Source organism: Microcaecilia unicolor, chromosome 3 (genome assembly GCF_901765095.1).
Source record: "Microcaecilia unicolor chromosome 3, aMicUni1.1, whole genome shotgun sequence".
Classification (NCBI taxonomy): domain Eukaryota; kingdom Metazoa; phylum Chordata; class Amphibia; order Gymnophiona; family Siphonopidae; genus Microcaecilia; species Microcaecilia unicolor.
The window spans coordinates 104,123,511-104,149,965 of record NC_044033.1 but is presented as its reverse complement, the minus strand read 5'-3'; the positions used below and the strand labels follow the sequence as shown (position 1 = coordinate 104,149,965).

Below are 26,455 nucleotides of genomic sequence, written 5' to 3'. Positions count from 1 at the left end.
TAGATGTTGTTGCAATCACACAGACGTGGCTCAACAGTTCCCACGAATGGGATGCAAGCATACCAGGCTATAATCTATTTAGGAAGGATAGAGAGGGTCGTAAAGGTGGAGGAGTAGCTCTGTATGTGAGGAATGATATCATGGCGACTGAAATGACAGGGACCAGGGGAAAAGAAGAAGCGATATGGATCACCTTAAAAAGAGAGGATAGAACCTCTGTCCATGTGGGTGTTTGTCTACAGACCCCCCACACAATTAGAGGAACTAGATAAAGATCTGATTGCAGATATTCAAAAATTAGGAAAGAAAAAAGAGGTTCTGCTGATGGGAGATTTCAATCTGCCAGATGTAGATTGGAAGGTTCCGTCTGCCAAATCGGAAAGAAGTAGAGAGATCGTGGATGCTTTCCAAAGTGCTCTGCTCAGACAGATGGTGACGGAACCCACGAGGGAGGGAGCGATGCTGGATCTGGTGCTCACAAATGGGGATAGTGTGTCAAATGTGCGAGTGTGTGCACACCTGGGAAGCAGTGACCATCAAACGGTTTGATTTGATATGACGGCTGAAGTGGAGGGCGGCCACTCTAAACTCAAAGTCCTGGATTTCAAGCGTGCTGACTTTAGTAAAATGGGGGAATACTGAGGAAGGAGATGATGGGCTGGGAGGACGAACATGAAGTGGAAGGTCTGTGGTCCAGGCTGAAAGAAACAATAAATAGGGCCACAGACCTTTATGTAAGGAGAGTAAATAAAAGCAAGAGGAAAAGGAAACCGATATGGTTCTCCAAGCAAGTAGCTGAGAAAATAAAGGCTAAAGAGTTGGCATTCCAGAAATATAGAAAATCTCAAGAAGAGGAACACGGGGAGGAATACTGGATGAAACTGAAAGAAGCCAAGAGAGAGGTACGTCTGGCGAAGGCGCAAGCGGAAGAACAAATGGCTAGACATATAAGGAGGGGCGACAAAACTTTCTTCAGGTATATTAGTGAAAGAAGAATGACTAAAAAGGGAATTGTGAGACTAAAAGATACAGTGAACCGCTATGTAGATAATGATGAAGAAAAAGCCAATTTGCTAAATAGATACTTTTGTTCTGTTTTCACTGAAGAAAATCCTGGAGAAGGACCGCGAGGGACTGGCAAAAGTACACCTGAGAATGGAATGGATATAACACCGTTCACGGAAGAGAGTGTGTATCAACAACTTGGAAAGCTAAAGGTGGACAAAGCCATGGGACCGGACAGGATCCACCCCAGAATATTGAGGGAGCTCAGAGAGGTCCTGGCGGGTCCTCTTAAAGATTTGTTTAATAAATCCTTGGAGACGGGAGAGGTTCCGAGGGACTGGAGAACGGCGGAGGTGGTACCTCTTCACAAAAGTGGTGATAGGGAAGAAGCTGGAAACTACAAGCCGGTAAGCCTCACTTCGGTTATTGGAAAAGTAATGGAAGCCATGCTGAAGGAAAGGATAGTGAATTTCCTAGAAGCCAACAAGCTGCAAGATCCGAGACAACATGGTTTTACCAGAGGGAAATCATGCCAAACGAATCTCATTGAATTCTTTGATTGGGTAACTGGAGAACTGAATCATTGACGTGCTATAGACGTAATCTACTTAGATATTAGCAAAGCTTTTGACACGGTTCCTCACAGGAGGCTCTTAAATAAACTAGATGGGCTAAAGATAGGTCCCGAAGTGGTGAACTGGATTAGGAACTGGTTGACGGACAGACGACAGAGGGTGGTGGTAAATGGAGTTCGCTCGGAGGAGGGAAAGGTGAGTAGCAGAGTGCCTCAGGGATCGGTGCTAGGGCCAATTCTGTTCAATATATTTGTGAGTGACATTGCCGAAGGGTTAGAAGGTAAAGTTTGCCTATTTGCGGATGATACTAAGATTTGCAACAGAGTGGACACCCGGGAGGGAGTGGAAAGCATGAAAAGGGATCTGAGGAAGCTAGAAGAATGGTCTAAGGTTTGGCAATTAAAATTCAATGCGAAGAAATGCAAAGTGATGCATTTAGGGAGTAGAAACCCACGAGAGACGTATGTGTTAGGCGGTGAGAGTCTGATAGGTACTGAAGGGGAGAGGGATCTTGGGGTGATAGTATCCGAGGATCTGAAAGCGACGAAACAGTGTGACAAGGCGGTGGCCGTAGCGAGAAGGTTGCTAGGCTGTATAGAAAGAGGTGTGATCAGCAGAAGAAAGGAAGTGTTGATGCCCCTGTACAAGTCCTTGGTGAGGCCCCACCTGGAGTATTTTGTTCAGTTTTGGAGGCCGTAACTTGCGAAGGATGTTAAAAAAATGGAAAGAAAAGCTACGAGAATGGTATGGCATTTGCGTTCCAAGACGTATGAGCAGAGACTAGCTGACCTGAACATGTATACCCTGGAGGAAAGGAGGAACAGGGGTGATATGATACAAACGTTCAAATACTTCAAAGGTATTAATCCGCAAAAAAATCTTTTCCGGAGATGGGAAGGCGGTAGAACAAGAGGACATGAAATGAGATTGAAGGGGGGCAGACTCAAAAAAGATGTCAGGAAGCATTTCTTCACGGAGAGGGTGGTGGATGCTTGGAATGCCCTCCCGCGGGAGGTGGTGGAGATGAAAACGGTAACGGAATTCAAACATGCGTGGGATGTGCATAAAGGAATCCTGTGCAGCAGGAATGGATCCTCAGAAGCTTAGCCGAAATTGGGTGGCGGAGCAGGTGGGGGAAGAGAGGTTGGTGGTTGGGAGGCGAGGATAGTGGAGGGCAGACTTATAAGGTCTGTGCCAGAGCCGGTGATGGGAGGCGGGACTGGTGGTTGGGAGGTGGGAAATACTGCTGGGCAGACTTGTACGGTCTGTGCCCTGAGAAAGGCAGGTACAAATCAAGGTAAGGTATACACATGAGTTTATCTTGTTGGGCAGACTGGATGGACCGTGCAGGTCTTTTTCTGCCGTCATCTACTATGTTACTGTGTTACTTCCACTTCACTTTAGATTTTCCGCCTCCCCAGCAAAATTTAACCACTAGTTTCCTGAGGGCTTCTAAGTCCTTTTTTAACAGCCACAGAGAGAGGGCCTGTAGGGTATAGAGCCATCTAGGGAATACCATCATTCTGAACAAGTGTAATCATCCCAGAAAAGTTAAGGGCAAGTTAGTCCAATTCATCAGCTGCTCCTTTGTCTCTCGGAGAAACCGTGAGACATTGGTGTCAAATAACTTTGTTGGATCCATTGTCAGCTGTATCCCTAGATATTTAAACGAGTCTTTTGCCCATCGCAATGGGAACCCCTCTCCCCATGATCTCCTTAGGTCATCTGAGCTTGCCAGCGCTTCCGATTTTGACAGATTCAGTCAGAAACCAGAAAAGCCTCCGTACTCCTCTAAGCTCTCCATCAGATATTGCAGGAATTCCCTAGGTTCAGTTATTATTACTAATAAGTCATCTGCAAAAGCAGCTGTTTTAAAGAGAAAGTCCCCTATATGCACCCCTTTCACATCTGAGTTGAGCTGTAATTCCCTCAGTAATGGATCCAGAGTTAAAACAAACAATAATGGGGAGAGCGGGCATCCCTGTCTAGTCCCTCTTCTGATCTTAAATCTATCTGAAGCAATGCCATTGGCGTACACACACGCTTCTGGGTCCTCGTATAACGTCTGTACAGCCTTATTGAACCAGCCCTCTATCCCATAAGCCTTTAGTGTGCCAAATAAAAAGCCCCAGTCCACTCTATCAAACGCTTTTTCCGCGTCAAAACTGATTAGTAAAGCTGGGTGCCCTTCCAATCTGATCGTCTCTAATGTCGCTAAGATTCGTCTTATATTTTTGGCTATTACCCTCCCCCGTGTAAACCCCACTTGGGGCTCGGCTACTAGGGACGGTAAGACTCTCGCCAGTCTGTTTGCCAATATCTTGGCCAAGAGTTTTACCTCAGTATTGAGTAGGGAAATGGGGCGATAGGATTCTGGATGATCTTCTGGTTTTCGTAATACTATGATTTGTGCTGCGTTCAAATGTACCGGGAGCTTTCCTTGCTGAACAGATTTCTGAAAGACTTCTGTCAGTACTGGGCTAATATCGTCTTGTAGTAGCTTATAAAACTCATTACGTAGCCCGTCCGGGCCAGGCGCTTTTCCAAGCGCACTTTGCTTAATTACCCATGCCACTTCCTCTGTGTCTATTGGGGCACTCAAATGGGATAGCTCTTCACGCGATATCCGTGGTAGGTCTATGCTATTCAGGTAAACCTCACTGTCTATTAGCTGCGATTGCTGGGACTCATATAATTTAGTAAAAAAGTCCCTAAGCACTTTATTGATTGCCTTATCCTCGTTCACCCGCATCCTTCTAGAATCTACCAATGTAGTTATCTTATTCTGGCCCAGACTACCCTTCGCTAATCTGGCCAGAAGGGCGCTACTTTTATTTGCAAATTTATAAAGTTGAAATTTATAAAAAGCCCAGGATTTCTTTGCCTCTGTATTAACTCATTTAAAACTTGTTGGGTTTCCAACAATTGTTTCTTTACTCGCAGTGAAGGACTCACTCCATACTGCTGTCTTAAGGTGGTTACTTGTTTTTCTAGCCGTAAAAGTTCCCGCTTTCTCACCTTTATTTGGTAACTCACATAAGAAATAATTTCTCCCCGGAGAACCACTTTTGCTGTCTCCCAAAACAATACAACGTCCGATCTATGTTGTTCATTGTCAACTTTGTATTGTTGCCACTTCGAAAGCAGAAATGGCAGAAATTTACTCTCTCTGTATAAGTGGGCGGGGAATCTCCAGCCACTCTCCGGCTGCGTGGGTCGGTCTCCCCGTAGACCCAACTCTACCCACGCATGGTCAGAAATCACGATAGGGCCTATCTTTGTACTTTCTACCTGCGTAAAGAGTTCTCTGGAAATTAGCAGATAATCTATCCTAGACATTGTGGAGTAGGCCCTAGACATATATGTGAAGTCCCTCTCCAAAGGATTAAAAGTTCGCCACGCATCCACTAGTCCCAACGATGATCCTAATAAGGTTACCCCTCCCATTGTCCTTGCTAATTCTCTGTGGGCTGAGATCTATCTATCGTAGGATCTGCCACATCATTTAAATCTCCTCCCAGTATTATTGGAATATCACCCAACTCTAGTATCTGTCTGATTACCTTTGTATAAACTCCCGGTCAAAAGTATTTGGTGCATAGAGATTACACAACACTATAGGCTGACGCTCAAGAGTCACCGAGGCCAGAACATACCTGCCCTCTGGGTCTGCTATAACTTTCTTAATCTCTAAATGCAATCCCTTCTTGAACAAGATTACCACGCCTCCCTTCCTCCCCACTGACGGGGCTTCTACAAGGTCACCCACCCACCATCTTTTGATTTTTGGCATGCTCTGACGTGGATAGATGCGATTCTTGCAGAAAGGCAACGGAGGTCCCCCTATCTCTAAGTACTTTCAAAATTTTATGTCTCTTGATTGGGGATTGAAACCCTCCAACATTCCAAGTAGTAAATGTTAATTTAGACATATTATCCTAACCCTAATCTCTCCCTACAGCCAATACCCCCAAGCGCCTCTAGTCTCTGAGTTTGTTTTATGAGAGAGTGTCCCAGCTTCCACCCACCCCCCCAAAGCCTTACATGTTCCCCTTTGCTTTCTGTCCCCCGTTCTATTGACCTTACATCCTTTGAGCAACACCCTCCCCTCCTTAGTCCTCCCAACTCTCCAATCCCCCCCCCCCCAATCCACCCATTCGGTCCCCCGAATCCATTCCGTTCTGGACTAAGAGCTACCCACCCTTCTATTATAAATCCCCCACACCCTCCCCCTCTAGCCGCTTTCCGCCTCTTCTCTCCCCTCCCCTAAACATAAAATTTTGAACATTGCCCTTAAGAGTTCTTACATCCATACATCCTATCATTCATTCCCTAATCTTTCCATTTCTATTGCTTTATCTAGTATAATAACAAAGAATATATGTTATAAAATACATTCACTCAGTCTCCTCTCATTCAATGTTCTGACATTCAGGCTTTGGCTTTTCCACCAATTGTTCTTTGATCGCAAGTAGCTGCAGGAGACAGCGACCTTTAGTAGCCTCCGTAAGTTTCTGTATGTAAAGTCAGTGCCACTCCGCTCTGTGTAGTTATAATGTCCCGGACCGTATCCTGTCTCCTTAATATTAGAAGAACATGCAAAATCCAGTCCATTACCACTTCCAGCTGAACAGGTACACAGTTGAGAACAGAAGGCTCACTCTCTGACTTATGATAGTCTTAACAGTCTACACATTAGCGCTCTGTCCATTCACTCATTTCCTTACCCCCCTCGCCTTATTCTGGTGCCCTGCATTTGTCCACATAGGTTTGTGCTTTCTCTACGCGGTCAAATTAAAACATTGTCCTCCATCGTGACTCTCAGTCACTCTGGGCCTAGAAGGCTAGAGTGGGATTGCTTTCAGTTAGTCTTAAGTATATCATTATATCCCCAACACTCCTTTCATCCCTCCAATCACCATTCATTCAGACAGCCATCTCTCCATTCTTTATTCCTCATCTAGCATGCTAATAAACAGTATACAGTTAACTTTCTAGATTCAATATGCTAATAAACAGTATACAGTTAACTTTCTAGATTCAATATTTAACATATATTCTCAAAACTCCTTTTCTTACTTTGCTTTACCATTACAACCACACTGCATTTACTCATCTGATTTTCTTTAGTTCATCTATGTATTCTGTCAGATATGTCCTTTGACAAAACTATTGTTTGCTGCAGGCAGGTCTCATGCTGTTATGCCTTGCAGATTACAGTACATTTACAGGGCATGAAAATCTTCGCCAAAATCCAGTCCACCCCATCCTGCAGTTTAAGGGTTTGCTACTATCAAACAGCAAGTTTTTTTCGCCAGTTTCAATTCTTAGACAGTACCAGTCTCCACCATTAATACCTGCCTTTCCATATAGCGCTACTTATGTTGGCTGTCGTGTATCACCCTGCATTGCGTTCACATAGGTCATCGCTTCTTCCACGCGATCAAAAAAGACCACCTTGCCTCCATCTTGAATTCTCAGTCGTGCCGGATACAGGAGGCTAAAGCGGCATTTCATATCAAACAGTTTTGAGCACAGTGGCACAAAAGCCTTTCGTGCAGCCGATACCTTTGCTGAGTAATCTTGAAAACATAAATTTTTTTTATTTTGGTATTGTGTTTCCCGCCTCGCAGCGCTTGTAGGATCTTCATTTTATGGGCATAGTTAAGTGCTGTAAAGATAACTATTCTGGGGCGTTCTCCTCCTGCCGCCCGCTGCCCTAGTCGATATGCTCGTTCTACTTTAAAGTCTCCAGCCAGCTCTGGTATCGCTGCCGCTTGCGGGATCCAGGTTTCAAGGAATTTTGGCAGATCTTTGTCAGGTAAGGCCTCTGGGAGTCCGACCAGGCATAAATTGTTTCGCCTCGATCTGTTCTCCAAATCGTCAATTTTTTCTTCTAGTTCCTGCACTCTTTGAGACAACTTTGGGTGCTCTGTTGATATTTTCTGTAATTCGTCTTCCACCACTCCAATCCGTTGTTGCGCCGCTTGTATATCCGCCATCATGGACACGTGCCTCTCCTCCATGCCATCTAGCTTATCGATAATTTTTTAGAGCTTAGTATCCATAGCTTGCTCCACAGCCGCTTTCACTTCTGTGATGATTTCTGCGGCCCGTTGCGGACTTGGCGTGGGGGACGGCGGCAAACTTTTCTCCGCCATCTTGGGCTCCGCAATTCGCCCATTGTCTTAGCTCTCTTTTTTTGCCGATTTCGTTGCCATTCACCCTCGTTTAGCTTCCTTTCCACGCCCCTTCAGTTCAGGACTGTCTACCTTAAACATTAAGCTATTGGGTTGGGTTTGGGTTCACTGATTTCTCGGGCTCTCCAGAGCAGCAACACTTCCCCTCCTTACTCCTCCATAGCCCAACCGGAAGTCTACAAATGTGTTTAAGAAGCCTATAGGAAACTCACCAACTTTATACACCAAATATAATTCCTTCAATACTCTATTTCCAGTGGCTTGTAAGCAGGAGACCCTTTTTAAAATTTAACAATTATTGTTCTCAAAAATCACTGTCTTCAACTTTTTGATCATACACTTTTTTCTCCAAAGAAACCATTCCTTCAGTTTTTAAAAAATATTTTCAATTCAAGGCCTCCAGAACAACGGCGGGCTACCGGGGAACATTGTGGCAGACCCCACGTCAGTCTTTCTTTTTTCACTGCATCTGGGTGCAGGCTGTGGGCCTTGCATTAAATAACAATGAAGTCTTGGTCCTAATGCTGGTCCTCTCTCTTTCTTCCTTCACTTCCCTTTGCTTCCCCTCCCCCCTTTCACAGGTCCAGCATTTCTCCTTACCTCCCTCCCAAATTAAAGTCTTCCAGCCTTGCTATCTTTGCCAAGACATTAAGCCAAGACATCTCTGGCCAGCCCCAGAGGCCTTCCCTCTGCCGCAGCTTCCTGTTGCTGGGTGGGCAGGACATAGCAGAGACAACAATCTAGGGGCAAATCAGTGGCAGCCTAGATTAATCACTGCTGGCAAAGGCAGCAAGGTTGGAGGACCTCAAGCTTTGGGAGGTGGGGAAAGAGGGAGAGGGAGGAAGAGATGCTGAACCTGTGAGGTATGGGGAGAGAAACCAGACTGGGGGATGAGGAAGTAAGAGCGGAGATACTGGATTGGGAGGGAACAAAGGGACAGGGACACAGAGGGGCAATGCTGGAAAAATGGGGGATAGGGAGATAAAGGGGTAGACGCTTCATATGGAAAGAGGGGAGGGGAGGGAAGGGGAGATGAGAGGAAAGGATAAGAGAAGAAGGAGATGCTGCACATGGAGAGGAGAGAGAGTTATTGCACAGGGATGGAGGGGAGAGGAAGGGGAGGGTGGACAGAGAGGTGATGCTGTACACAAAGGGGGAGGGGAAGGGAAGAGATGCTGCACATGAAGCATGGAAAAAGAAGAGGAATGGAAGAGTGGAGAGGAGATACTGCTCATGGCTGAAAGGAATGGGAGGGAAGGGAAGAAGAGAGAGGAAGACTATGCTGAACCCACCATGATATTATAAACATCTCCAAAATTAGTTAATAGAAAATCAGGCTAAGTTTCAAAGAATAAAGATAATTCGTGGAACATTTCTATGAAAGTTATAAATACATAAATAAATATAGACACACACATATTCAACTAGGGACATAATGAAATTTAGTCTAATTTTACGGTTAGTATGTTTAGAGCAGGGATTCTCAACCCAGTCCTTGAGACACACCTAGCCAGTCAGGATTTTAGGAAACCCACAATGAATATGCATGAGATAGATTTGCACAGAATGGAGGGAGTGCATGCAGATTTCTCTCATGCATATTCATTGTGGGTATCCTGAAAATCTGACTGGTTAGGTGTGTCCCAAGGACTGGGTTGAGAACCTTTGGTTTAGAGCAGTGATTCTCAATCAGGGTGTCATGACACACTAGTATGCTACGAACACCCAGGAGGTGTGTCACAGCATAGCGGCTCTAAGGTAGCCGCACAAGCCCCAGCAGTCTAACAAGAGGTCGGCACCGAGGACGGGGACCTCACCACAGGCGAAGGGCCAGATATCACTGCAGCAGATGGTACGGAAGGCGCAAGCACCCCTGACACCAAAGCAGACTAGCGCAGTAACCCTTCCAGAAGCTCTGGAAGCAGGGCCCTAATGTGCTCGTTGAGAGCCGCCGTCGGACAAGGCTGCCGGGTCGGTAAAGGAGCCGGTGGCAGAATCTGTCGAGGCTCGGGAGCAGGTACTGGGCTGCTAGACCGATGCATTGGCACCTCCTGAATAGAGGGAGAGCGATCCTCTCGGCGCTGATGCTTCTCGGGTGCCAAATCCCTCGACGCCCTGGAGCTCCCGACACCGTGTGTCGAAGGAGAACGCGTAATTAAACTCTGGAATTCGTTGCCGGAGAACGTGGTGAAGGCGGTTAGCTTGGCAGAGTTTAAAAAGGGGTTAGACGGTTTCCTAAAGGACCGCTACTAAATGGACTTGGGAAAAATCCACAATTCCAGGAATAACATGTATAGAATGTTTGTACGTTTGGGAAGCTTGCAAGCCGCTAGGTGTCTTCAATGACATGGAAGGAAAAACGGCTTTGGCAAAATCAAAACACGCGATCGTGCCTGTTAAAAGAAAAAAGGGAACAACCCGACCGTGCGGCCTAAGCTGGCCGCGTCGAAAAACAAAGGAAACTTTAAAATGGCAAAAAAAATAAAGAAAACTAAGGGAAGTTTTTGGGGTTTTTTTTAAAACCGGAGATTTGTATTAAAAAAGAAAAGAAATAAGGCAAAAGCCTCAAAACGAAAGAAACTCTTTACCGGGCCTGAGAGGAGCAGGGAAAAAACTCCACCACACCTCAACGCGGAGAAAAAAATAACTAAGTGGGAACACTCGCAAGATTTTTTTAAAAATATTTTGCTTGCAAAATGCCGGTTCCCGGGCCAACTCAGACGTCAACCCACAAGTGAGAACAAGCAGTTGCTTGTCTTCAAAGAACATACATAACCTTGTTGTTGTATAGAAGGAAAAGCCCTTACAAGAAATACAGCACTGCACTTTACTTTTAAATACAGTACTGTACAGAATTTCCCTTTTTAATTATAATTATAAATACAGTATTGTATGTTGTATTTTTTTCTGCCAATTTATTGATGAAAATTAAATATTCAATATGCCATGCTCTGATTGCGTTTTTCTTAGAAAAATTTGTAAAGGGTTCCCTGTCTACACATCTCACCCAACTCATAATTTTATAAATGTTTGTTATTTCTCCTCTCAGCTATCTCTTCCCTAAACTGAAGAGGCCTAGCCTTTTTTCACCCGGGAGCTTTTCTTTCATCCAATTAAATGTTTTAGTTGCCCTTCTCTGTACCTTTTCTGAATATACTATGGAGATCACCTTAGAAGCATATACACATGTAAATAGTGGCATTTATACAAGTAGATTGTTTTTGTTAATTGATATACTACCTTTCAATTTTCATCAGTGATTTACAATCCACATCACGGCCAGAAGGCAATATAAAAATGTCACGGCTGGGTTTGCTCAAGGCGAATACCAGGGATGTGCCCTTTCATCCACAACAGGTCCCTTTTCCTTTGGGATAATAGTAGTGATAATGCTTTTGATATACCGCCTTTCAGTGGTACAACCAAAGTGGTTTATATATTATTATGTACAGGTACTTTCTCTATCCCTAGTAGGCTCATACTCTAAGTTTTTGTACCTGGGCAATGGAAGATTGAATGGAAAATTGAAGGGGTCACAAGGAGCTGCAGTGAAAACTGAACCTAGTTCTCCTGTTTCTCAGCCCACTGCACCAACCCTTAAGCTAAGGATTGAGCCCTGTGCCGGGAGGGCTGCTAAGACTTGAACAGCGGTCTCAAAGAGGAGGGAGTGGACACCAGATGTCAAAAAAGACAGGGGAGGTACTGGGTGGACGATAAATCCAAGATGACAGGTAAAGGCAGATGTCAAGACAGGCAGCATAGGTTCATTAGCAAAAAATAGACTAAACAAAGTCAAACACCTGGGTCCAAGAGAGAATAAGGAACTCAGTGCTTCGTGAAAGACCTGAGAACAGAGAAGACTGGAAATTCCAGTGTATATTCACGTGCAAGAAACCACCTGGTGGAAGCCTTCTACAAGGACCAATCAGCCAAGGAATCTAGGTAGGCCCCTACTGTCTTTGGGGCTGACCCTGGTTCCTAAATAGGAGGGGAGCTTAGTCCTCTTCTTGTTTTTATACTGCTGCCTATCTCCTCTCTATCAGGGAGTACTGCCTCATAGGAAGGAGACAGGCAATAGTATAAAAAATAGGGCCCAATATTCAAAGCAATTTAGCCTGCCGCTGACTGGTTAAATTGCTTGGTTGGGGCTAACTGCTAATATTCAGAGGCACTTAACCAACTAAGTGCTGATGAATATCATGGTTAGCATCGAACACAAAGCCAGCTACATTGTGGGCATTCCAGGGAGCAGAGTCAGCATTTGGCCGCTGATATTCATTATACACTTTTTCTAAATAAAAAACCAAGCAGAATTTTAGGAATTAATCACCACTACACACTAAGCTAAGGATTTCAAAGTCTTCTCTATGACAACTCTAGAGGTGCGTTCTCTGAATGCTAATACAGAACCTGTAGTTAGGATTATTTTTCATTGTATATGCATCACTGTGCATTTCTCCACATTAAATTTCATCGCCATTTAGATGCCCAGACCCTGTGTTTTGCAAGGTTCTCCTGTATTTTCTCATGATTCACTTGTGGTTTAACAACTTTGAAAATGTTTGCATCACCTGCAAATTTAAAAGCATAACTCAATGCTCCCTTTTATAGATCATTTTTAAACATACTAAAAAGCAGCAGTTCTAGTATAGATCCCTGGGGGCACACTATTACTTACCTTTCTTTATTGAGAAAAGAAATCAGCTATATTAGAGAATGACCCAGGGACAAAGTCTGTCCCCACCCCATCCCTGCAAACTCAAACTCCACACCAACAGTTCCATCATTTTTGCTAAAAGACAATCATTTGCTTTTTGTACGACTGAGATTCGAACTGTTGCGGGGATGGGGTGAGGGTTGGGGCAAACTTTGTCTCCATATCATTCTCTAGTCTAGATAGATAGATAGATTTTTTTTACAAAACAGTAAATGGAAGTGCAGGTTGTCAAAACTGTGTGATGTCTGCATTAATATAATTACCCCAGTCATCTCCCCCCAAGAATGCATACAGTCCCCGCAGATGTATAGGGCTGTCAGGCCCCACCATGATCCACTGAATAAGAGAAGCCAACACACAGCATTAACTCAAAGAATCTAGTTCAGGGGAAAAGTCATGAAAGTGTACTGCAGGGGCCAAAAAGCTAGGAAAGAGAAAGGGACCGAAAGAATGCAGGGGGTGGGGAGGGAAGGGAGGAAAGTAACTGGAAAGAGATGGGAAGGAGATGTGTGCCTGGAGTAGGGGGAGACAGAAAGAATACAGAGGGTAAGGAGTATTCACCTCATAAGGAGGGATGGGAATAGAGTGTCAGGGTTGAGATGAGAGGTGGTGAACACTGAGACCATCAGAACTATTAGTCCTATTCTTAGTTTCCTATTTTTTTAACTAGTTATCAATCCACAATAAGACAACGCCTCCTGTCCTGTGACTTTTTAATTTCCTAACGAGTGTTGCATGAAGAACTTTAACAAGCCTTCTAAAAATCTAAACACACTATCAGGCTTATTTTCAAAGCACTTTGGGAGGCTAAGTTCCATAGGTTTCTATGGAACTTTGGGAGGCTAAGTGCTTTGAAAATATGCCTCTATATCAGCCAGCTCACCCATCCACATGTTTATTAGCACCTTCAAAAGAATCTAACAAGTTAATGGGCACATTTGGACAGAGTCCTTAGAAGACCATGGAGATGCACAGATGGAAATCCAGTTCTTCTCTGGTCCGTTTCCATTAAGGGTCATTCAAATCTGACACAGAGTTTTGAAATTTAGCTTTGTATTGTACTGGTAGCCATAAAGCTTTTGCAGAAATGGTTTGATGTGATCATCAGGCTCATTTTCGAAAGAGAAAGACATCCATCTTTCGACATAAATCGGAAGATAGACATGGACGCCCATCTCCCAGAGATGTCCAAATCAGTATAATCGAAACCCGATTTTGGACGTCTCCAACTGCAGTCCGTCGCAAGGATGTCCAAATTTCAAGGGGTGTGTCGGAGGCGTCGTGAAGGCGGGACTTGGGCGTGCCTAACACTTCAACATCTTTGACCCATAATCGAAAAAAACAAGGACGTCCATGACGAACACTTGGATGTTTTCACCCAGATGTGGTTTTTTTTATGAATAAGGCACAAAAAGGTGCCCGAAATGACCAGATGACCACTGGAGGAAATCGTGGATGACCTTCCGTTACTTCCCCAGTGGTCACTAACCCCCTCCCTCCCACCCTCAAAAAACATCTTTAAAAATATTTCAAATATCTGGGGATAATCAGGTTAATACCACGGGGGTTTTTTTTCTGTTTACTGTTTAATTGATCTTCTTATCTTGTTTCACTCTCCCTATTTAGTGGTCTAAGGAAGAGAATAGAATTACCTGACTGAAATAATTCCTACATATTACTTTCTCTGTATTTCCAGCAAGTTGTTTTATCACTTGTAAAAATTCAAATGGTTATAAATAAAACATTTTAAAAATATATATATATATTTCGTACCTGCCTCTATGCCAGCCTCAGATGTCACATTCAGGTCCATGACAGCGCATGCAGGTCCCTGGAGTAGTTTAGTAGTAGGTGCTGTGCACTTCAGACAGGTGGACCCAGGCCCATACCCCTCCCCCCACCTATTACATTTGTGGAGGAAACAGTAAGCTCTCCAAAACCCACCACTGTACCCATATATAAGTGCCCCCTTTCACCCGTAAGGGCTATGGTAGTGGTGTACAGTTGTGGGTAGTGGGTTTTGGGGAGCTCAGCACACAAGGTAAGGGAGCTATGAAGTCTACAGCAGTGCCCCCTAGGGTGCCCAGCTGGTGTCCTGGCATGTCACGGGGACCAGTGCACTAGAAATGCTGGCTCCTCCCACATCCAAATGGCTTGCATTTGGACATTTTTGACTTGGACGTCTTTGGTTTCAAAAATCGCCGAAAGTCAAAGACGTCCAAATCTAGGGATGTCCAAATTCAAGGATGTCCTTGGATTTGGGCATCTTTGATGGTATTTTCGAAACGAAAGATGGACATCCATCTTGTTCCAAAAATACGGTTTTCCCCGCCCCCGGATTTGGACATTTTACAAAGACGTCCAAATCCAAACATAGACGTTTCTTTCAAAAATGCCCCTCCATGTCACTTACAACTTCGTTTCTGAGAGATAAGATGGTGGATAGATAGCAGGGTATGGTATGTATGGTACACTCTGATTCACTATCACCATTCCCCCCTCCAACAAAAAAAAAAGCCCTTTACACTCCTCTGTTTCTTCCCCTTGCTTAATAATCCCCCTTTCCACTCCACTAATTCCTTCTATCAGTCATGCTACAGCATTCTGAATCAGTTGGAGCTGATGCAAATCCTTTGTATCACACCATCACAGTAATCCAGCGACAAGGCTTGACTTTTAAACCTTATGTTATCATTTTGCAGAGCTGCCAAGGAGTCTCAATTTTTGAGAGAGATTTTAGTACACGCCCCAACCCTGACCCACTCTGCCTTGGCTCTGCCCACTCTACTTCATGGCTCCAACCCCTGGCACACCTCAATCACGTGGCCATTCCAAAAAATATTTTATTTACGCCAGTGACAGCAGGGATGGGTAAGAGGGAGTGTTTTACATCACTGTATTACACCCCCTATCCAGCATCTATTCCCCCATGAGGCATAACCGCAAGGGGGCCTTGCCCCCCCACCTTGAGCATAAACCCACTTGCGGAGCTGCTTAAGCCCCATTAATTGAAGAGGTCCACCGCATGAGCCCCCTACCATGCTGCCTGGGTAGTGCAGCAGTCGGCAGTGTGCTTCAGCCGCTGATGTCGTCTCTCCCGCACATGCTCAGTTTAAGCACTTGAAAATGGAAAATAAAATGATACCTTTTTATTGGATTAGCCCAATACCTTTTTCAACTAGCTTTCAGAGGCCAAAACCTCCTGCCTCAGGTCATGTAAGGTCATTATACTACTGTTATGATATCCTCTCCTAACCTGAGGAAGGCTGATCAAAAATGTATTAAAATCAGACCAAAATAAAGGCATCACCTTATTTTCTATTTTGTGGTTTATTTATATTTATTAACCTTTATTAACACAGCTACCACATAGCTTTATCCTAAATTAAAAATAAAATTATTTTCTGTACGTTTGTTGTCTGGCCGTTTATTTTTTCTAATTGTGTTGGTCCCCATCTCTTGATTCTGCTTTCCTTCATCTTCTCTTAACTCTCTTGCCAGTTTCCTATCCATTTGTCATTTTTCTCTCTCCTTTTTCTTTGTTTTCTTCAATTTATGTTTCTTCCTCACTGTTCAGATTTAATTCATTTTTACTATCCAGTCTTTAATTTCCCTCTTTTTATTTCATTTACCTATGGATTCTCATCTTTTTTCCCTATGCCCCCTTCCTCTTATTCTCCAGTCTTTCACTAACTCAATCCTCTCCCCCTTTCCATCCAGGAGCTCCCCTTTCTCTCTCTACCCTTCCATCCAGGATCTCCCCTCTTTCTCTTCCTACCCTTCCACCCAATCTCATCCCTCTTTCTCTCCCCATCCTTCCATCCAGGGTCTCCCTCTCTCTCTCTCTCTCCCCTTCCTTCAATCCAATGTCTTCCTCTTTCTATCCTTTCCATTCCTTGTTCTTCCCATGCCCTTCCTCTTATTCTCCAGTCTTTCACTAACTCTATCCTCTCCCCCTTCCATCCAGCAACTCTCCTATTTCCCTCACTACCCTTCCATCCAGCATTTCCCAACTTTCTCTCCCTAACATTTCATTCAGTATCTTACACAGAATCTCAAAATTCAACCTGCATCTTCAGTTCTGAAGTATACATCATTATATAGTTTTACTAGATGGCTGATATGGACTGGATTTTATTTGATCCATAGAAGGCTCTTGGGATTTTCTTTCTTGGGCTGTCTTTTATTGCTCTTTTAATGGCAGAGAAGGGGTTGTAACATAGGGCATGATGTGCAGAAATAATGCTAATCATCACATTTATAAAGGTACAGAATATATGCAGTGCTATACAGTGGTGATGTTTTGTGGTACAATATGTTCTGCCCCAAAGAGTTCACATTCCAAATTGGTATCTCAGGCAATGGGAAACTAAATTATTTGTCCAAAGTCTCAAAGAATGTCAGAAGCTTGATTTCCCTGATTCTCAGCCAATCGCTCTAAGCACTATGCCACATTATCACCCCTCTCCACTCCCCTTCCTCCATTATCACCCCAAATACGTCTATGCAGAGATACCATTGGCCTGCTGGCAGCCCTACCCCAAATTTGACCAACAGTGTTTCAGCCCTGGCATTGAGACCCAATGTTGCTGCCCCATTCAATGCCCACCCTCAAAATGAAAATGACTTCAAATTAAAAAAAAACAAAAAAACAAGCAGGGGTGTAATTTTGAACGGGTGTCCTGGGTGAAGAAGAAAAGACTCCTGGCTCTGTGCCTCAGTTTTACCCACCTTGCATAATAGACACTGTTCCTTCTTACCTATTCTTCCTAACAGGCCAAAAAAAAAAAAAGTTCTACTCTACAGGCTACTAAACATGTTCATGACTGCTAAATGTAGAACATTTTGGTTCAAAAGGTTTAAAAAAAAACCCAGAAACCATTGTTAATTACCATATCCAACATTTAGTCAGTTATGTTGAACAGCTGAAGATATCATTTATAAACTTTTGAACTGTATTGCTACAATTAGCAACTTTATCAAGCGGACATATTGGTTGCCTAAAACAAATTAAAACAAAAAATATTTACAAAACCTTGATAGAAAGGGAACAAGACAGAGTATAATACCTAAATCCTCGGGCATATGCAGGACAGACTGGTGCATTTTTTCATCCAGGAGAGGAAGAAAGTCTTTGGTTTCAGATTGTATAGGGAATGCTCGAGATACGGAAGGAAGCTGGGACTGAAAACAGGAATCAGAAAGAATAGGGAAAGCACAACCAAAACCTAAGGAAGAATAAAAAAAAGTCACATATTCCCTATTAATGTGAGATTCATTGTCAAAAGTAAAAGAGCTAATGATTATTGCAATTTCTAAAGTAAAATGCATGTAAAAAGCTGTGTTCCATGAGTGGACAGTATAGGGTCAATTTTCAATGCCTGCTTTGGGAGTTGAGCAAAAAAATGAGGCTGATTCATTTATAAATTCACAGTGTGGGAACTAATGTAGGTGGAGGTAGGATGGGGGAAAGTTATGTTCTAATTTTCACTACTAGGCACATGAATTTCACATCTAAATTTAGGATTTTAAGTTTTTGGAGCCAACAGTTTGGTGATTTTTCAGCCAAATACTCCCTTTTCTCCTCTTTCATCTGTTCTCCATCCCATTTACATTACATTTGATTAAAAATCTGTATAAATTTACAAACTGAGCATTTGTTTTTTTGAAAATTGACCCCTGTATTATTTAAATATCACCAACAAAAAATTTGCAGAATGTCTGTTTTAGTCAAGGAACATCTGAAGAAATATAATAAACTTCAACAAATCAGACTCTATGTAAAGAAAATTAGTATCTTTTAAGTTTATAACTACAAACAAATGACCTTTCATTTAATTTTGTAAGAACATTTTTCAACTTAGATACATGTATATGATTTTAGCTCAAGTGTTCACCAAACAGCATTTAAGGGTCCTCTTACTAAGCCAGGATAAAGTCTGCAGTTACTATAGCTAACTCAGGACTTTTCCATGCAGTATGTGCAAATTTAACATGGCAACCATGGGGGCAATCCCAGAATCTGCCATTACAAGTGCCATGTTAAATGTGCAGATACTGTGCTTGGAATAAGGAAGTGCTAAGTTCTTCCACAATAACTGCAAAAGTGTCAATTAGAATGTATTATTTGCAGTGTGCTAATCATAAAATGTCTTCTATGCCCATCCTAACACGAAAAGCACTTAATGCGCTGTTTACTGTGTGGTAACTACAAAAATGCCACAAAGCCCCTTAAACATGGTTTTGCACTAGTAGTTACTGACTGCTAAATCGTGTGTTAAGTGCTTAAGGTGGTTTAGTAAAGGGTTCCTCGGTTATTTAAATATACTTGATACCATGTATCTACATCAATTATGCCCCCATTTCAATACTAATCACAGCTTGTAATGTTGCTTGTAAGTATTACAAACTAACTACTAAACTACTCAGCATAAAAACATTGCATCTAATCACAAAGAATAAAGAGTCCAATATTCTTTAATTTGTCCTGACTGGCAAAGCACCTGTTTGCTTATTATACGGGTTTTCTTTTCTTGAAATCTCAAAACAAGCAGCTGCCCTAAGTGAAAAAGTATGCACATCTAAAGCAAAACTCAATCAGTGATCTAAACAAAACAAACCCACATGAAATGAATGAAGACACACTAAAAGATAATCTTCCATAGACTACTCTGGTACATGCTGGAGGGTGATATAAAGAGTGTCTTTTTAAACAATGCTGGAAGTATTCTTCAGTGAACAGGTGATATACCAAACCATGAAAAAATAATGCACAAAAACCACCTGATAGCAGCTGCAGGACCTTCTGTCACTGCACCAGCTATCCCTCCTCACAAAGCACACATTTGATGCACTACCAAACTAATCCCTCTTATACAGCTTCAATGATACTGGCAGCTGAGCAAGTCAAAGACTCTTCTCTCCCCTCTTGAGCTCCCTCCCAATAAAAGAAATAAACTACAAGTCTAAAAAAAAAAACCATTTGTTGATTCGCATTTCACTTACAAAGCAAACCAGAGTGCAAGTGAACATGATTTTAATCATTAATATAAACTTAGTATTAAAACCAGTTAGACATCTGGCTAATACAGGCTGGAAGAAGCGTATTAAGCATAGTGGAAAAGCAGCCGAGTGGGGCTGAGACAGAGGTTCAAATTCCACTGGGGCTCTTTGTGAACTTGGGCAAGTCACTAAACCCTCAATTGCTTCAAGCCCTCTGAAGGCCTTGCACCTGAATTTGGTTTGCTTGCAGCCATGGAGTGTGGGGACACAGCAGTTGAGCAAAGAGGTAGGCAGCAGGGAGGGGAAGGATGCAATTTCTATTTCTTGGTGCCATTGCAGACACGGGAAGGTAGTGGCACTACAGGCACGCAAGTGGCGGCAGAGAGAATGAATGAGTGAAGGGGTGGATGGAGGTGTCAATATAGTTTACTGAGAACTTACTATACCACTCAACTTGCAAGCAGAGCAGTGTACAGGCTAAACATCGAGGAAGAAAGGAATGGCAATATTCAAATAGGATAAGCACACAAATCAGCAAAGAAAGGAGAAAAGCTATCAAAACTTTAAAAGAAAAAAGGGGACGAGAAAGCAGAGGTTCCAGTTGACCGGTGTTAAACATCTCGAGGGATCATCAGGAAGGGACATGATAGGCTTGATTATATAACCAGGTTTTTAAGCAGCTTTGAAACGTTTAAATGAGACGTCACTACAAAGTTCCAAAGGTAGGCTGTTCCAGATGGAGGGGGCCAAAAAGTAAAAGGCAGTGTGCCTGGTGGACTGAGACTGAGCGGCTTTAGGGTTGGGCAAAACTAAACAATGGTTATTAAGGGATCTGAAAGGTCTGCTAGGGAAATAAGGTATAGTGAGATTGGATAAACAGTTTGGGATCCCAACCCTCAGAGCTTTGAAGGTGGGGACTGCGATCTCTTTGTTTGACCGGTAGCCAATGATGGTTCTTACATAAACGAGTGACATGATCCGTGCAGCGCACGTAGCACAGTAATTGGATGGCTACGTTTTGAACTGTTTGAAGCTGTTTAAACGCATATCCAGGCAAACCTGCATACACTACGTTACAGTAATCTAGTCTCATCATAAAAAAAGAAAGGACAAGGGTGTGAAATGTATCAAGGGTAAAGAGGTGACAAATCAAACATAGCTGCCGAAAAATAAAAAAAACAAGATCTGGACAAGGCCAAAATTTGGGGTAGGAAAGATAAGGTGCAGTCCCAAATGATGTCAAGGTAGCGAAAGCTTGTGACTGGATTAACGAGGAACCAAAAAGGGATAATGGGATAGTAGGAATAAGTTACCAGGAATGGGGTAGGAAAGAGAAAGAGAGAGAGATGGGGCAATGTTGGTAGTGGAGGAAGAAGGAGACAGATAGGTGAGACATGGCACAATGCGGGAAGTTGGAAGGAGACAGAGGGGCAACTTTGGAAGGGTGGAAAGAGAAACAGAGGTTACTAGATGGGGGGGGGAGGAGAAAGAAATAGAGGGGTTATGTTGGATGGGGGGAGGAGAAAGTGAATGATACATACCTGTAGCAGGTGTTCTCCGAGGACAGCAGGCTGATTGTTCTCACGACTGGGTGACGTCCGCGGCAGCCCCCACCAACCGGAAGAAGCTTCGCGGGCGGTCCGCACGCAGGGCACGCCCAGCGCGCATGCGCGGCCGCCTTCCCGCCCGTGCGCGACCGTTCCCGCCAGTTGAATGACAAGCAAAAATGATGAAAACACAACTCCAAAGGGGAGGAGGGAGGGTAGGGGAGAACAATCAGCCTGCTGTCCTCGGAGAACACCTGCTACAGGTATGTATCATTCACTTTCTCCGAGGACAAGCAGGCTGCTTGTTCTCACAACTGGGGTATCCCTAGCTCTCAGGCTCACTCAAAACAAGAACCCAGGTCAATTGAACCTCGCAACGGCGAGGATCCAACAGAAAATTGACCTACGAAGAACAACTAACTGAGAGTGCAGCCTGAACAGAATAAATGCGGGTCCTGGAGGGTGGAGTTGGATTTACACCCCAAACAGATTCTGCAGCACCGACTGCCCGAACCGACTGTCGCGTCGGGTATCCTGCTGGAGGCAGTAATGTGATGTGAATGTGTGGACAGATGACCACGTCGCAGCCTTGCAAATCTCTTCAATAGTGGATGACTTCAAGTGGGCCACTGACGCTGCCATGGCTCTAACACTATGAGCCGTGACATGACCCTCAAGAGCCAGCCCAGCCTGGGCGTAAGTGAAGGAAATGCAATCTGCTAGCCAATTGGAGATGGTGCGTTTCCCGACAGCGACCCCTAGCCTGTTAGGGTCGAAAGAAACAAACAATTGGGCGGACTGTCTGTGGGGCTGTGTCCGCTCCAAGTAGAAGGCCAATGCTCTCTTGCAGTCCAATGTGTGCAACTGACGTTCAGCAGGGCGGGTATGAGGCCTGGGGAAGAATGTTGGCAAGACAATTGACTGGTTAAGATGGAACTCCGACCTTCGGCAGGAACTTTGGGTGGGTGCGGAGCACTACTCTGTTGTGATGAAATTTGGTATATGGAGCATGAGCTACCAGGGCTTGAAGCTCACTGACCCTACGAGCTGAAGTAACTGCCACCAAGAAAATGACCTTCCAGGTCAAGTACTTCAGATGGCAGGCATTCAGTGGCTCAAAAGGAGGTTTCATCAGCTGGGTGAGGACGACGTTGAGATCCCATGACACTGTAGGAGGCTTGACAGGGGGCTTTGACAAAAGCAAGCCTCTCATGAATCGAACGACTAAAGGCTCTCCAGAGATGGCTTTACCTTCCACACGATAATGGTAAGCACTAATCGCACTAAGGTGATTCCTTACTGAGTTGGTCTTGAGGCCAGACTCTGATAAGTGCAGAAGGTATTCAAGCAGGTTCTGTGCAGGGCAAGAACGAGGTTCTAGGGCCTTGCTCTCACACCAAACGACAAACCTCCTCCACTTGAAAAAGTAACTCTTTTTAGTGGAATCCTTCCTAGAGGCAAGCAAGACACGGGAGACACCCTCGGACAGACCCAACGCAGTGAAGTCTACGCCCTCAACATCCAGGCCGTGAGAGCCAGGGACTGAAGGTTGGGGTGCAGCAACGCTCCGTCGTTCTGTGAAATGAGAGTCGGAAAACACTCCAATCTCCACGGTTCTTCGGAGGACAACTCCAGAAGAAGAGGGAACCAGATCTGACGGGGCCAAAAGGGCGCTATCAGAATCATGGTGCCGTGGTCTTGCTTGAGCTTCAGTAAGGTCTTCCCCACCAAAGGTATGGGAGGATAAGCATACAGGAGGCCGGTCCCCCAATGAAGGAGAAAGGCGTCCGACGCTAGCCTGCCGTGTGTCTGTAGTCTGGAACAGAACAGAGGCAGCTTGTGGTTGGTCTGAGAAGCGAAAAGGTCCACCGAAGGGGTGCCCCACTCTCGGAAGATCTTGCATACCACTTTGGAATGAAGCGACCACTCGTGCGGTTGCATGACTCTGCTCAGCCTGTCGGCCAGACTGTTGTTTACACCTGCCAGGTATGTGGCTTGGAGGAGCATGCCGAACTGGCAAGCCCAACGCCACATCCCGACGGCTTCCTGACACAAGGGGCGAGATCCGGTGCCCCCCTGCTTGTTGGTGTAATACATTGCAACCTGATTGTCTGTCCGAATTTGGATAATTTGGCAGGACAGCCGATCTCTGAAAGCCTTCAGTGCGTTCCAGATCGCTCGGAGCTCCAGGAGGTTGATCTGCAGATCCTTTTCCTGGAGGGACCACAGACCCTGGGTGTGGAGCCCATCGACATGAGCTCCCCACCCCAGGCGAGATGCATCCGTCGTCAGCACTTTCGTGGGCTGTGGAATTTGGAATGGACGTCCCAGGGTCAAATTGGTCCGAATGGTCCACCAGAGCAGTGAAGTGCGGCAACTGGTGGAGAGGCGGATGACATCCTCTAGATTCCCGGTGGCTTGGAACCACTGGGAAGCTAGGGTCCATTGAGCAGATCTCATGTGAAGACGAGCCATGGGAGTCACATGGACTGTGGAGGCCAGATGACCCAGAAGTCTCAACATCTGCCGAGCTGTGACCTGCTGAGACGCTCTGGTCTGCGAAGCCAGGGACAGGAGGTTGTTGGCCCTCGCTTCGGGAAGGAAGGCCTGAGCCGTCTGGGTATTCAGCAGAGCTCCTATGAATTCCAGAGACTGGGTTGGCTGGAGTTGGGACTTTGGGTAATTTATCACAAACCCCAGCAGCTCCAGGAGTTGAATAGTGCACTGCATGGACCGGAGGGCTCCTGCCTTCGAGGTGTTCTTGACCAGCCAATCGTCGAGATATGGGAACACGTGCACTCCCAGCTTGCGTAGATACGCCGCCACCACCACGAGGCACTTTGTAAACACCCGTGGGGCAGAGGCGAGCCCAAAGGGCAGCATACAATACTGAAAGTGCCGTGCGCCCAGGCGGAATCTGAGATACTGTCTGTGAGCTGGCAGTATTGGGATGTGAGTGTATGCGTCCTTTAAATCCAGGGAACATAGCCAATCGTTTTTCTGAATCATTGGCAGAAGGGTGCCCAAGGAAAGCATCCTGAACTTTTCTTTGACCAGGAATTTGTTCAGGCCTCTCAGGTCTAGGATGGGGCGCATCCCCCCTGTTTTCTTTTCCACAAGGAAGTACCTGGAATAGAATCCCTGCCCTTCCTGCCCGGGTGGTACGGGCTCGACCGCATTGGCGCTGAGAAGGGCAGAGAGTTCCTCTGCAAGTACCTGCTTGTGATGGGAGCTGAAGGATTGAGCTCCCGGAGGACAATTTGGTGGAAGGGAGGCCAAATTTAGGGCGTATCCGCACCGTACTATTTGGAGAACCCACTGGTCGGAGGTTATGAGAGGCCACCTTTGGTGAAAAAATTTTAACCTCCCTCCGACCGGCAGATCGTCCAGCACGGACACTTTGAGGGCGGCTATGTTCCCGTGGATCCAGTCAAAAGCCCGTCCCCGGCTTTTGCTGTGGAGGCGCAGGGGGCTGCTTAGGCGCACGCTGTTGACGAGAACGAGCGCGCTGGGGCTGTCCCTGTGCCTGTCGAGGCCTTCGGGCCGGCTGGGTGTACCTACGCTTGGCAAAAGCATAGGGCGCAGCCTGCCTGGCCCGGGAAAAACGTCCACCTGCTGAGGTGGATGCTGAAGGCGCCCGGTGGGAGAGCTTGTCGAGGGCGGTTTCCCGCTGATGCAGTTGGTCCACCAGCTGCTCAACCTTCTCGCCAAAAATATTATCCCTCCGGCAAGGGACGTCGGCCAGTCTCTGCTGGGTGCGGTTGTCCAGGTCAGAGGCACGCAGCCATGAGAGCCTGCGCATCACTATACCTTGGGCCGCAGCACGAGATGCCATGTCACAGGTGTCATAGATACCCCTGGACAGGAACTTTCTGCACGCCTTCAGCTGCCTGACCACCTCCTGATAAGGCCTGGACTGCTCCGGCGGGAGCTTATCAACCAGGTCCGCCAGTTGCTTCACAGTGTTCCGCATGTGGATGCTCGTGTAGAGCTGGTAAGATTGGATGCGGGTCACGAGCATGGAAAATTGGTAGGCCTTCCTCCCAAACGAGTCCAGAGTGCGAGACTTCCGCCCCGGGGGCGCCGAGGCGGTATCCCTCGAACTCCGTGCCCTCTTGAGAGCAGAATCCACGACCGCCGAGTCATGGGGCAATTGGGGCCGCATTAACTCTGGGTCCGAGTGGATTCTGTACTGGGACTCTGCTTTCTTGGGAATGGTGGGATTAGATAATGGTCTCATCCAGTTCCGAAGCAGTGTCTCTTTGAGGACATTGTGCAACGGCACCGTGGAGGACTCTCTAGGTGGTGATGGATAGTCGAGGACCTCGAGCATCTCAGCCCTCGGCTCATCCACAGAGACCACGGGGAAAGGAATGCAAATGGACATGTCCCTTACAAAGGAGGCAAAGGAGAGGCTCTCAGGAGGCGAGAGCTTCCTCTCTGGTGAAGGCGTGGGGTCAGAGGGAAGGCCCACAGACTCCTCTGAGGAGAAATATCTGGGGTCCTCCTCTTCCCCCCACGAGGCCTCTTCCTCGGTATCGGACATAAGCTCATGTAGCTGAGTCCTTAACCGGGCCCGGCTCGACGTCGAGGCACCGAGGCCTCGGTGTCGTCGAGCGGTGGACTCCAGCGCCGGCGGGGACGAAGCTCCCTCCATCGACGTCGACGGGGACTCCACCTGCGTGGCGGTCGAGACCGGCGCCGCAAGCGGCGGCGGTGTCGAAGGCCTCAGCACTGGGCTAGAGCTCGCCGGCGCCACAGTCAACGGCGCCGAGGGCGCAAGCACCCCCGGCGCCAGCACAGCCTGGCGCATCAGCCCTTCCAGGATCCCCGGAAGGATGGCTCGGAGGCACTCGTCCAGGCCCGCTGTCGGGAAAGACGGGGGGGCCGGGTAGAGGTGTCGGTGCCGGAAGCTGCTCGGGTCCAGGAGACTGCACCGAAGTGCTGGGACCCTGACGCGTCGGTACCTCCACTACCGAGGGGGACCTCTCCTCTCGACGCCGACGCTTCGGCGCCGACTCCTCACCGGCACCGAGAGCCGGGCGCACCAATGGGGACCGATGACGGTGCTTTTTCTGTTTTTTTGCGGTGCCCGTCATCGGCGCCCGGTGGAACGGAGGAGGTCGATCCCCCTCGGTCTCGAGGGGCCGGGTCAGACAGGGTTCGGTCCCGAGGGCCATGGGCAGAGGGAGTGACCGGGGCCGATTGCCCACGCAGCCTCTCACCCCTACCATCACCGGAGGACCGGCGGGCCGACGGGACCTGTGCTCCTGGGGTCGATGCCATCGGTGCCGATTTCGCGGACATCGATACCGGTACTGAAGAACCGGCCGTCGATACCGATGCCGTCGAGGTCGACGTCGAGGGGCCGACGCAAGTTCCAAAAAGACGGTCCCGAAGAACTTGCCT

General features: G+C 46.2%; 1 protein-coding gene across 1 annotated transcript in view; it reads right to left on the bottom strand.

Annotated features, from left to right (window-relative positions):
* The window catches only part of RALGAPA2 (Ral GTPase activating protein catalytic alpha subunit 2), an 898,249-nt gene that overhangs the window by 639,721 nt on the left and 232,073 nt on the right, over window positions 1-26,455 (bottom strand). The window contains 1 exon segment of the mRNA XM_030196220.1: window positions 17,567-17,725. Coding sequence (XP_030052080.1) covers window positions 17,567-17,725 — 159 coding nt within the window.